Source organism: Hevea brasiliensis, chromosome 9, assembly GCF_030052815.1.
Source record: "Hevea brasiliensis isolate MT/VB/25A 57/8 chromosome 9, ASM3005281v1, whole genome shotgun sequence".
NCBI classification, from domain to species: domain Eukaryota; kingdom Viridiplantae; phylum Streptophyta; class Magnoliopsida; order Malpighiales; family Euphorbiaceae; genus Hevea; species Hevea brasiliensis.
Window position 1 is genome coordinate 88,200,338 of NC_079501.1, and position 14,219 is coordinate 88,214,556.

Sequence of the window (14,219 nt, forward strand, 5' to 3'; positions counted from 1 at the left end):
CTCGTGCCTTGCACTAGATAGGCACACCACTTAAACCCATACTGACTAAATGTGACACCCCTTACCCGTTTACAGTGTAGCCGAGCAAGATATGCCACACAGTGTACCAGAACACCCTATTTTAATTCAATCATTTTTATTCTTCCTAATTTATTATTATTATTTTTTTATAGTTATGAAGTACAATTTGTGAAATGTAATTCATTTCAGTCATTTATTGAAATCATAAATTTATTTCAGGTTCCGCAAATTTTATAGAAAATCTAGCAGAGTACCGGCTAAAAATAGAGAAAACAGTTCTTCAGAACCTATCAAAAACACTTCCAATATGTATTTAGTCATTCCCAAACTTCATTTCATCAATAATGTCTCAATATTTTTCAACAATATTTTCATTTCTCATTCATTCATTTCACATAATATTCATATACAAGTCATAAATAAATACTCAATGCTCCATTCATAAACACAATTTCCACTATTTATATTAATATCAACATACATTACATAAGTCTTAATTATAAATGAGAAAATAAAAGTTTGATTACATAATACCAAAATAAAACCTAGTGTCCTACCAATGCACTGAAGACGGTGAGGTGACACGGGCACTATGCAGAGCTGCAGAAGGTCTCACCCAGTCTGTGGTCTACTGGGCTCTCAATCGGTCTCTCTAGAACCTTCGCATGGCAAAAAGCAACATGTTAAGCAATAATGCTTAGTGTTGCCAATAATAAATTAAAAAGAAATAACAGAAAATAAAAATGCAGTGTATATTCTGATGTCTTATGCAGACAATTTTTCTATCATTATTGGTAATCTTATTTATTTTGTTTTTGTTATATTCATAATTTCATTAAATTTATCCACTTTCATTTTTAGTTGCCCAAGTAACCTATACTGGATGATTGGACTGGATAAATGGGTAAACTGGCACTGGGTATCAAGTACCTCGGGCCGTCACACCATCGGTCACATATGTATCTCCCGGTGTGCAACAGAACAGCTAATGAGCTGTAATAAATATTAGGCACAAGGCCAAGTATCATCACAATGTCAGAATGGCTAAAAGCCATAAAATCACAGAATGGCATAATGCCATGTGCAGTACTGCTAACTGAACCCTATTGGCATGCCAACCTATCCAAACCAATCTTGCTATGTGTATTTAAATTTTTCAATTCTTGAAATTTAAGTTTAGGTGTTACTATTTATTTTATTAGTCAATTAAAATGTTGAATTTTGCATAGACAATAGGTACATTGGTTCTAATACTCCCAACATACCACATTTTGCATTCTAAAATTGTTGGTATTGGTTGCCAATACCATTTCTAAGCTTAGTGTTAGTTATTCAAAATTTTCAGATTTCAAGCCTCATATTTACTGTTCCATTGGTCATTTATACAGTAGGAATTTGGCAAAATTGTCTTCATGAAAGTTGTTTCTTATTTTGTCTAGTTACATTTCCTTTTTTGAATCACTCCATTTGGAGTTTTGTAGCTCAAGTTATGGCCTAAACACCATAACTAGCCGGATTGGACAGAATCCAAAATTCTGGGCAAAACTGGTTCTGCCAGATTTGGTAACCTAAGTTTGGTTGGTAATTTGACTAGGTTATGGTCAGAATTTGGATTTGTATTCTTCATAAAAGTTGTAGATCTATGTCTCAGCTTTCTTTTGGTAAACTTTCAAGTCAATTGGACCTTTCTACACTGAGTTATGACCAAATGAATAAATACTGTTCATTTAGTCATTTTGCCCAGGAAAAATACAGGTCACCCGGATTAGGGCAATTTTTAGGTCAACTTGGTTTGATTTTCTGGGCAAGGTTTCTTCACCAAAATTGTGGCATTATGTATCTAGTTTCACCTCCAATTGGCCTTGAACCAATTGGAGCTACACAAGTTCAGTTAAGACTCTCCAAACACACTGGACTCCAAGAGTCCATACTGCAGCACACAAGGCAGCCTACCCTTTCTAATATTCAATGACTTAATTCACTTCATATTCAGTTTAAAGCTTACCAAATGGTCACTATTTGACCATTAAAATGTTCCTACACCATTATAAGAGGCAAACCTCAATTTGCTCAAAACCCTAAATTCTTAATTTCTCTATTCTTCCATTAACATACAATTTAATGTACTAAATGTTAAGTTCATATCAAGGGTAGCTTATATACTCATTTAATCCAAAAAAAAATCATCAAGACCCTAATAAGTCCATGGCTACTGAAATTTGTAAAAATTCAACCACGTAAAATTTATTTAAATTAGCTAAATTTCACTCTCAATTCATGTTCTCCATGATGTATACACAAAATAATTAAGATTAATTGGCACTAACCTCACTTTAACCACTTCTTGCACTTGTAGAAACTTTGGAATTTCCTCACTTTTTGATAATCAAAATATTCCTCTTGATGTGGGAATATATTTTAGTAAAGGGGCTTAGAGATTTTGGTGGATAGATAAAGAGAAAATGCAAGCTTAAAGCTTGAAAATTTGATGAAGAAAAATGGCCATGGAGATTCGGGGAAGAAGTTGAAGGTGAGCAGAATGCTTTTTCCTATTTTGACTTCTTTTCTCTTATTTAATGTCTTATAAATGTATTTGTTAAATTTTGATTGGCTAAGGAGTTTTAATTACATCAAGCTTATGTCATAAATGCCTTTTTATTTTATTTTTTTTTCTTCTTTCTTTAACTCATTTCTAATTAAATTTTTACCAATATTTATTCATATTTTAGATCATAATAATTATTTACTTAACTGGACAAGTCGGCCAAAAATCATCTCTGAAGATGAAATGACCAAAATGCCCTCCGTTTGGCTTATTGAGCCAAAATTGTCTGTACCGATTGAAAAATTTTTCTAAGCATTTTCTTGGCATTCTAATGCCATATGAACCTCAATGACCCTTCTCTGGAGTGCCAAAAATTATTTTATGAATTTTCCCCCAAGTCTAGGGCTCCTAGTTGCAAGAACCGCAACTTCCCACTGGGTTACCCATCATTAGGGTATCGGCTCATTTAACTTGGTTGTATTTTATTTCTAAAATTTTTTCTAAATTTTTCTTATTAATATTTGAGTTAATTATGGCTCCTCACTTTAGTTTAAATGTTTTTCCAGACATTCTAGCTGTCCGGACTGACACCGATCACTGGAACAGTAAAATGTACATAATTGCTACAGTGAGGATGTTGCACTAAAATATAGCATTTCTTGTAGTAAGTATCCTCATGGCAGGCCTCAACATGTCTGCTAACTCTAGTTCACATCATCATGTACTCCATGAAAACTATAACACTAAATTGAAGCACTCTTAATTACTCAAGGAATAACGCAAAATCTAGAAATAAGGAATTATAGAAGAAGAAAAAACAAGATCATATACTCCGCATGTGAACCCCTAACCAGACTCTTCTTAAGTTTTAGACATGTACTTCCCATGAATCTGGAGCCTAAGCTCTGACACCAACTTTCACTGTATTTGGTGGCAAAATAGGGTACCTATGAGAGCACTTGCAGGTGTTACATATCGCTATCCCTACAAGCCCCTGGACAGAGAGCCACGCTTCGCCACAGCTCATGCATGAGAGTTCCCAGGAATTGTAGGTGTTACATATCGATGTCCCTACTTTGTTCTAATGCTAACTTTATCATGACTCAAATTATGGGCCAGATCGGCACTAGGACCTAGGCCGACATAAGGCCCCCAAGGCCCATTGTAAGCCTATTATTCCTAGCCCAACTCTAAGGCCCATTCCTGTAGTTCAATTTCAACAAAACAATTGGACAAAGTCTGACTATAAACTAGACTACCCAACTGGGAGTTTTTAGCTCACCCGACCTGTAAATACTAAGTATATCAAATTGGGGAGTTCAGCTCACCCTCACAATCCTCAATCAGTCACATAATCAAATGGGAGCTCAGCTCCCTCATCCTCAAAATAATACATCCCATATATCTACACACATTCATATAATTAATGTTACATCCTCAAAATTTAATTACTATAAACCAAATAATTATTACACTATTAGTACATGCGGAGTACTAGAATGAAGATAACGAAAAAAGAAAATGTAATTAAACTTCTTTAACTAAACCTATGAGGAAAGAGGCAGGTTACTCAAAAATAAAATCCTCTTGTGGCTTCAAAAAATAGAGTGAACAGGAGTGAGCGTTCTACTCATAGAGTATGATATTGATTTTAGTTATAATTTCTATAATTCTATAACACTAATACATCCCTAAGTAATGAAATGCAACACAGATCAGCAAATTCAACCAAATTCATACAATATTTGCACAAAGAATAATTTGGAGCACTCATACACCCATGTGTCACATCAATATATATAATATGAGAGTTGATCCCTCATACAGCTCTCTTAATCTAATGCCTGCCAATGAGTTCAACTCGAGCTAGACTTTTACTTAATAATTCAAATGTGAGGGCTAGCGAGATCAACTCAAAGCCGTACTCACCCAGACTTACCACAAAAAGGACCGAGCCCCAAGCGAGACTAGCTCAAGCCGATTTGCCCGTCCTACCCATATCCATTACAGGCACACCACAAGCACACCGACACATGGACACAGCTCCAGATTACCCTAAGGCGACGCCCACATCCATATAATCAAGTAATAATGCAACACAACGTATGCCAATCTAAATACATATATTTATATATGATGCATGGGCATGCTTTGAATATAAAATAATAATATTGCAATTATAATTAAAATCAATATCTACTCACAGTACTCCAAAAGTCATTAAAGTGGCTAGGCGAAGGAGAAAGGTTGACCCTACTCACCTAAAAATTATATCACAAATTTATCAATATCTACTTAAAATAAAACTTTAAAGAGTTAAAGGACAACCTAAGTTTTGTCGAAAATCTGGTAGAGTTTCTCCTATACATAGGACCTACCCAACCTACAAAGTAATTCAAATAACACTTCTAAAGGTCATAATCTCACATCCACAACTCAACAATAACACATGGCCTCTCCTGGACCCTCCAAACTAGGCAAGTCTCACAAAGATGAATAACTAAATTATAAGGCTTAAAGTGGACATTTTGTAAAAGTCATTCAAACTAGCTTTAAAAATTCTAAAATTTTACCCTACGGTTTCTTAACAATGCTATAAGGCTATTGCAAAAGGAATTATAATTTTCTAAGCATCCAAGAATATTTTATGAATTTTTATTCTAATTTTGATACTAAATAAACAAGGGAACTTAGGGTTTGAGTTTACCTATGCTGATTCTGACGCTTGAAAAGTGTCTAGGATGTCTGAAAATGGTGGGGAGGACCGCAATTTAACCCGATTCCAAAATTGTTCAGGTAGCCTGTCTGCCTGGTCCAAAAATGCAGATCCAGGCTCCAATCAAATTTCTTCAAAACGAAGGTACCTATATGAAGCCCACAACACTAGGGGTTAGAATAAAATTTTTACAAAATTAAATAAACTCGTTTAAGGCTTGAAAAAATACTGCGAAGTCCGTGGGACCCACCGAAATTTCGATATAAGAAAATTTTAAAATTTATATTGCCGCAAAGCTTTCATTGAGTGGAGCACTCCAATACTCTCAGAATCTCTGTGAGGTTCCCGGTTTGGGAAAGATTTAGCCCAAAAGTCAAAATGGGCTAAAATTTATCGAGCTCAAATTGGACAAGCTGCTTAACAAAAATTTGTGATTTTAGTATCTATGGAAAGCTCTAAAGGTGTATATGAGGTTTGAGACAAGACCTGATCTAATTGGTGGCCGAATCAACCAAATTTTGGCTGGAAAGATGAAAAGTCGCACAGCGCATTTGGAGGACTTTGGAGTGATTTTTCGGCCAGCTTGGACGTCGATCGACAGTGGGAGGGAGGCCTGGTGGTGCGCCAACGAACTGGGAGGGAGGGGCGGCGGTTGGCCGACGAGGGGAGGAGAGAGGAAAGAGGAATCGAAGGGGAAAGGGGTGGTGTCGGGGTGCACCAAAGGAGGGGAGAAAAAGAAGGAAAAGGGCCGATCCGATTCGACAAGTCAGATTCGATCTAGTTTGATTCGATTGGTCTGATTCAAGATACCAAATTTAAATTTATACTCTGCCCTGAGATAAAAAACGAGGCTTAAAAATTTTGAAAAAAATTACCAAAATCTTAGAAAAATTTTTAGAGTCTAAATATATTTTTAGTTTTATCACGTGGTCTTTAAATTAATTTTTAAAAATCGACAAAATTTATTATTTTTGAAAAATAAACTCGATTTTAAAAATTCAGAAAATTTCAAATAAATTCCCAAAATATTTAATAAAATAAAATTTTAATATTTACATATAAAATAATTATTTAAAAATTCGGGGTATTACAATATAAGCATAGTAGATGCACCTTCAGTCAGCAATTGTTTGAACGTGTGTCCTTGTACAATAAGTCTTATGCCTATATACAAATAAAAAAATAACTTTACTAAATTTTTTAATGGTAAATATTTAACACCGTTAAATTAGAACATAATTGCATTGAAATTGGATTATAAAGAGTTCAATGGACCCCAAATGAAAATTAGGAGCTAAAATGACTATAAAACAAAGGTTTAAGGGTAAATTTAGCCTTGACCAAAATTTTCTAAGAAATTATGAGATGTGAAGTTTAAATTTCAAATAAGAAAATCTTTACTCTTGATTCTTTCTATTTTAACAGAGCAGAGATGCAATACATCGGTAGAAGAAGCTCAAGAATTATTGAAATGTAGCAATCTGCAACAAAAGCTGCAAAGTATTGGGCAAGAACTTCCTAGCAAACAGGAAGCAGATAGAGGAAGTATTCCCATTGTAACTACAATTCCTACCAAACCTAATTCGATCCAAGAACCCAACAGAAATAGCTTGCTTCGCAAATTTTCCAGGGTGTGGACCACTCTTGGACCAATCAACCCAAGTAACGCTCCTGTTAGTGTTCTCCTGAGGACAAACAACATTAACTAGGGTAGGAATGTAATGCTCGTCCATGTAACATGGAGGGCTACAATGCTGTCTAAACACAGGATAGTACTTGGTGTCTGAAACTATTTCAATGGCGAGCCTGCGATTAACCTCAAACCACTGAGACCCTTTACGCCAATTAGAAATGTTGATTCTTGGAGACATTTTGGGATTGTATCGGCCCCGACCCACCTTCCTTGGATCGTCATAGGAACCTACGAAGCTGTTTCTAGCATTGATGAGGTAGTTGTATATTGTTGAGAAGTTGAATAAAGGAATGCAAGTCTCTGAGACAAGTACAAATCTCTCATTCGATATGTCAAGGAGAGCGTTTGCTAAAAGTCTCCTCTCTGCGTCAATCATGGATGCTCTTCCCCATTCCACAGGCTGAAAAAAATAATAAAAAATAAAATAAAATTTTAAAGGCAATTTATATTCTATTTAATTTTTATAGCAAAATAATCTATACAATATAAAATTAAATTAAAAAAGGGACTAGTTATGACACAAACTTGTTCTTATTCTGTTTAAAATTTTATACCAAATATGGTATTTGTGATGTCTTATCAAAATTAATATTGCCGTTGAAACTGTTAATGAAAACATATCATAACGGTTACTATTACAGTTTATTTTTGTTGAACATCAAAATTAATACCTACTTTTTAGACCGAGCCAAGGGTCGATTTTGATTTGATTCCTTGATTTTAGAGGCTTGAACAGGAATTGGCCCGAATTCAGATGGTTACAAAGTAGTTTCGGTCCAGTTTTGAAGCGGTCTCAATTCTGATTTCTCACGATTATAATTCCTGATTAGATCTCAATCTGATCGGACTTGAGACAGTTCCGGTTTGGATTCTAGTATAAATTTTGAATTAATAATTGGTGAAAATAAAACCTACTACTATTATTATTATTATTATTATTATTATTATTATTATTATTATTATTATTATTATTATTATTATTATTATTACTTTAAACATTAATAAAATTTAAAATTTTGTTGTTAATTGAGAAATATAGCTATTATGCTTTAACAGTAGTTGTAGGTTTTTTTTCTTAGTAAAAATTTGTGCTAATATAATAATATCGAGAATCATTCTAATGAAAATAAAACCTAATTAATGTATAATTTTTTCATGATATTTATTATTTATAATTTTATTTTTTATTTCATATTTATTTATAGTTATGTGCATTTAGTATTTATTATTTATTTTAAGATAAAAAAACATCTTAATTAAAAATTCATATTTTTATTTATTATTTTATTTATTTTAGATATTTCTACACTTTAAACACTCAAGAATATATTTTTGAATTCATTAAACTTCAATAAAATTAAATTTTAAAATATGCTAATTAACTTTAAAAATTTATAAAAATTATTGTGTACCTTATTTAAAAATGGTCCAAGAATTAAATATACTCACAATCAACCACATAATCAATGAAAAAATGTTAAAAAGATAGAATTTTAAAAATTTTAAATCGAATCTAAAAATCTAAAACATACTAATTAACTTCAAAAATGTATAAAAATTATTGTGTATCTTATTTGAGAATAGTCAAGATTTAAAAATACCCACAATCAGCTATATAATCTAGGAAAATTTTTAAAATTAGAATCTTAAAAATTTCAATGGAACCTAAAAATTTAAAATATGTTAATCAACTTTAAAAATTCATAAAAATAAAAATTATTTTGTATGTTATTTGATAGTGGTTCAAGAATTAAAGATGTTCAAATTCATCTATTTTACGTAGGCAAATGTTAAAATAAATTTTAAAAAAATTCAAATAGGGCCGATTTAACCAACCTATTTTGGTTCTGGTTTATTGACGAAGGAACCGCAATCAGCCCTTCCTAAGATCAGTCTGGGTCCAATTTAGTTCTTAAATTTAAGTTTAAGAACTAAATTGTTACTAAAAAATAAATTAGAGACTAATTTATAAATTTTGCTATATGTTAGGAATTTAGTTGTGAATTACACTATTAATTATTTGCTTGTATTGAAATGATCGAAAGTACGCAGTGAAAAGACTGACCTTGCTTGGAATTCTTCTTTCATGGAAAACAGAGCTTTCAGGAAAAGTATCATTGAACGAGGGGTGAGGATGAATATATATACTGTAAAGCCCTTCATGTCCTTTAAAGAACTTTTCCCATAAAGCAGCCAGAGGCAAAGGTCCCTTCGTCAAAAACATGAAAGCAACCTTAGGCTTAGGGACAAGTTCTTGAGGAACACTTTGAATCCTTGGAGCCATCGATGCTCGCCCAAACAACTCATCATCTTCCATATTATGCATAAGACTAATAGGTGGCTTAGTTTTTGATATGAATAAGCTACTCATATTGGTAGGAGGAGGAGGATGCGGCGACAGTTGTGGAGGTGGTGGTGGAGGCGGTGGAAGAGAAAACAAGGTAATATGGAAATCAAAGGAGATGCTTTTCAAATACAAGCTGACAGTGATGCCAAGGGACAAACCAATAACAAAGAAAAGAAAATGAAAGAAATATCTTAACTGCAAACGGGAACTAATAAGCTTGGCATTGGTAAGTAATATTGGTGAAGATTGATGCTCATTTTCCATTTCCTCCAAGACCAGAAAGAAAGCTTTTGTGCAGAGTTGAGAGGCCAGGAAATGGAATGCTAGATTAGCCCACCATATCCAAAACCCTTGAAACGACAGTTAAGAGAAAGTGCATGTGTATTGATCTTGTCCTGAATTTGACAGTTCTTGTATCTAGCACACTTGGAAGAAGAACATGGTATTAGAGAATTAATCAGTGCAAAAGGGAGGCAGAAATTTCAGACCCAAAAGCCAATGGTAATGAAGGCAATGAACATAGAAAGCCCAAGTCAAACTTGTAAGCAATAGTTATGCCAAAATTTGGGTCAGTAAGCACCACGGCTACGGGTCTAATCTCCTAGTCAATTCTAAGGGTGGGGCAATTAGGAGACTTGTACACCTCATATGGTTGACCCTTATAATATACTTTTCCTCTGCCTGTACACAATCTGATGATGGAGAGTTGCTGTCATGAAATATATCGTCTGTTTGGTTTTTACCAATTGGACTTGAACCTTTAAATTTGTAGGAAAATTAGGATTAAAGATAGAAAATAAGGAAGGATTGTAATTTTAATTACCTTGGTTTGGAAAATAGATCAATTTTACTTAAATAGCCTTTACTGATATTATTTTATTAATATATAAAAAATTATTATTATTTTATCTAAACAATAAAGGTGAAAAATGTAATCACAATTATTTTCTATTCTTTTTTTTTTTCACCTTTTATTTTCTTTTGATTCTAACAAAGAAGAAAATCTTCTTTACAATTATTCTAACAAAGAAGAAAATCTTCTTTACAATTATTTTCTACCTAACAATTTTTTTTCATTCCTTTCTTGAGAAGGAAGGAAAGTGCACCCTTTAGACTTGAAATTTAAAAAACATAAAAACAGGAAACCCAGGTTTTTCCTTTGATTAGGGTTGAGTAGAATCTAGTTTAAATTAAAAAAAAAATCAATCAAACCGATTTAACTTAGAAATTTAGTTCAATATTATCAGTAATTCAATTTACTTTGATTTTTTAATTTAAAATTTTTCATTGAATTTGATTCAATTTTCTAAAAAAAAATTAATTCAACCAAACCAAATAATTTATTTTTTATTAATTATTATTAGACCTTAAATTAGAGTTAAAATAAAAAAATATAATCACAATTGAGTTTGAAACAAGTTTAAAATAGGTAAAAAAAAATCCAACACGAATTTTAAATCAAACTAAATTGAACTAAACCGAACCAGTTTAGTTCAATTCAATGTGATCTGTTAAAAATTTCAATTTGTTTAATTTGATTTTCTTTCTAATTTGAATAATTTCATTTTGATTTATTTGAAGATTTTGATTTATTTAGCTTTTTGATTTTTCAAACTGAATTGACCCATACTTACTCCATTCTTATAGCCAAGATAAATATATATACATATACACACACATGTGATAGGCTTGAATGTGTTGGATTTTACCATCCATTTTGGCCTTATTATTGTTTTGTGTGCCATGTACTAAATTAATATTTCTACCAGGGAGTTTTAACTAAATGGTTTTAGAGTCATCTTTAGAGTTTTATATGTCCAATTCAAGTCTCAATCAATACTTATAAAACAGTTATTGATTTTTAGTGACAACTAAAAAATTATTATTTTGGAAAAATATAAAGGAAGTTTCTTCAAACATAGATTAATCCATAGTTAAATCTAACATACCCAAAGCTCTAATAAATAAATAAATAAATAAAAGAAGAAGAAATTCTAGAATTTAACATTTTTATTAAATTATTAATAACGCGCGTACATGTCTATAATAAGATAACATCAAGTGGGTGGAATCCTTTCTTTGGAAACCCTAACTAGAAGAGGTAATTTCAAAAGGTTATAAGGAGATACCTATGGTCAAGGTGTTATGGAACTGCCACAATATGAAAGAGTACATATGGGAAACCCGTGATTCCATAATACAACAATATCCCCATCTTTTCTATGTATGTTTTATATGCTATGTTCTTATGTGATTGTTTTAACATTTAAAGGTGAATGTTCTTAAGAGGGAAAGAATATAATACCTACCATTTTTCGATGTCGAAATATCAATACCTGCCATTTTTCGATTTCAAAATATCTGTCCTTGACAGAATATTCTAGTGAAAAGTAAAACACTAACAAAAGAGTGGCAGTAAGGTGTGAGAGTATGTTCATGTATGTGGGTTTGAGATGTGCAAAGTGTATTTAAAAAATAAAAAATATTTTAAAGGTTTTAATTCATTAAAGTTTTAAAGTGTTGTTTTGGGAAGAAGGAATTTCAGCAATTGAATGATGGACTTTTAACAGTCGAAATCCTTTTTATAGTTCAAATACCGATTTAGACAGAATGGACTCTAGCAGCCAAAAGTTGGACTTCTGACTGTTGCAAGTCTCTTGTTAGAGAAGGTGGTCCAAAGCTTATTTTGCTGCCTAAAAGATTTATAGTTTTCTTCTTTCCTCTCTCTCTTTCTCAACTTTGGGGTATACAAGAAGCTCTTTGAATAGATTTCCTTGAGTTTTTTAAAATCTACAGGTGGATTTTTCCATTTAGAATTGTGGAAGAGAAGATTCAAGCTTTGAAGTTTTAGTTCTCTCATCTCTAAACTCCAAGAAAAGAGATAATTTTCCTTTCTTCTTGATCTAATGAGTAGTCTAAGAAAGTTGATGAGGCATGAGGTTTCTATAACTTTAATTTTATGAAAAGTTGTTTTTCAGTTAAGAATTGGGAAGTTTATGTATCCTAGGTTAGGGTTTTGTGATTTTACGTTAAAGTTGCATGTTTGGGGTTAGAATAGTTATGTTTAAGTGTTATGGACCCCAAATAGCTAGTTTCCCATGACAAATTTAAATCTATGTACGTGCTATGTTGGGTTTGGGAAAAACCTAGGATTTGAGTTTTGATTAATACTATGTGGGCTTTAAGCATGATTCCAAGTTATGTTAGGCCTTAAAGATGTGTATATGAGATGGGATTATGTTTTGGAAACTTGAAATGAGTTTTGAAGTTTTTAGGGAAGGAATCTACAAATTTTTGACTTGAGAATTCTTGGAATTCCCAGGTTCGGCCGTCGAAAGCCAAAGGTTCGGCAGTTAAAGCATGCAGTTTCTCGAAAAATCTGGAAAATTTCTAGGTTCGGTAGCTGAAGTCTAAGACTTTGACAGCCAAAGTCAGCATTGAACAAAAGTGTCATCCGAAGCCTAAGACTTTAGCAGCCAAAGTTCAGGACTTCGGCAGCCGAAGTAGGTTTTGCCTGACTTTTTCTCCCTTCTTTTTTAATGCTCCAAAACATGGTTTCATGGTTCCTAAGGGCCTAGAATAAGATGTTTATGATATAAATAGAGTTTTAGAACCTTGTATAACACTTTAAGGTCCGATTTTATAGGATCGGGCTTGAGGGACTTAGAAGGTTAAGGATCCAAGGATAGCTCCTGTTGGAGTAAGGTGGTTGATAGGCTTCAGGAAGTGAGTAACTCTAACCTTAATAAAATGAAAACTAGTTATAGGTAATTAATAACCATCCTCATGTATCATGTTATACTTATTTAGGATGCATCATATCATATTTATTTAGGATGTCTACATCTAGAACACGAAGATATTGCATAATTGCATAATTTATTGTTGGCGCATTGATGGATGTTGGATAACCCACTTACTCCCTCCATGTTTTTGACTATGTAACATTACGTATGTTATAGATCCATAAGTAAATCCAATGGGGAGATCTTTAAGTTACCCCAATAGGGGAGATCTGTAAGTTGCCCCAGGGTGCATGACAAAGGTCATGTTTTAAAGGAAAGTTTAGAGAGTTACTGGAGACAAGTCCATCCTATGTGAAATGTTTGTGCTGTGAAAACAAAAGTGAATAATGCAATACACATGTATGAATTAAATGATATAATTTAATGATGGTTTGTTTAATTACTGAACTTGTGTAAGCTTATCCCTTTCCCCTAACCCCCAGATACAATGTTACAGGACTAGAGAGTTGCTTGAAGAGAGAGCTTCAGGGGGAGCTTTAGCCTTTTCTTTAATATATGATGTATAAGTAGATAGACATATAAAATGTGAATAGATAGTACTGTGCTAGTAATTAAAGAAATTTAAAGTTATGTAGCATTTTTAAGTATGATAATGTAAAAGTTATTTTAACCCTTTGTGGGAGTATGCATGTTAAACCATTACACTTTAGAACTTATGTATGTTAAGGTTAAAATTATAAATCATTTTTATGTTAAGGATGTTTATGTATGGACGAAAAGACTAAAGTGTAATGGTTTAAAGCATGCTTGAATAGTGGGATACAGGAATATGTGTATGTTTTATAGACTTTAGGCTTGTTACGGGTTTCAGCAGCCTTAAGCTAAGTCAATCCCTAGCACTAGTAATAGCCCCTAGTTTGGGATGATACAAATGACAAGAATTTCGACATCAAAAAATAGAGGATGTTACATTCTCTACCCCTTAGGAACCTTTGTCCCTGAATGTTAAAACAAACAAAAACATACCTGAAATAAGAAGGGATACTATTGTAACATTGAGTCACGAGTCTCCCATATGCATTCTTCCTTGTTTTGGTGATTCCACAGGACTTTAACCACTGGTATCTCTCTGTTTCTCAGCCTCCTAATTT

At 32.7% G+C, this 14,219-nt stretch overlaps 1 protein-coding gene across 1 annotated transcript; it reads right to left on the reverse strand.

The window, feature by feature from the left end:
* Positions 1-6,668: 6,668 nt before the first annotated feature.
* LOC110661795 (glycosyltransferase BC10) lies at positions 6,669-9,841 on the reverse strand. The gene is made up of 2 exons (XM_021820557.2): positions 9,041-9,841; positions 6,669-7,375 (listed from the first exon to the last, which is right to left on the reverse strand). The coding sequence occupies exons 1-2, from the start codon at positions 9,584-9,586 to the stop codon at positions 6,746-6,748; spliced, it is 1,176 nt and encodes a 391-aa protein (XP_021676249.2). The 5' UTR covers positions 9,587-9,841; the 3' UTR covers positions 6,669-6,745.
* Between the last annotated feature and the right edge of the window lie 4,378 nt (positions 9,842-14,219).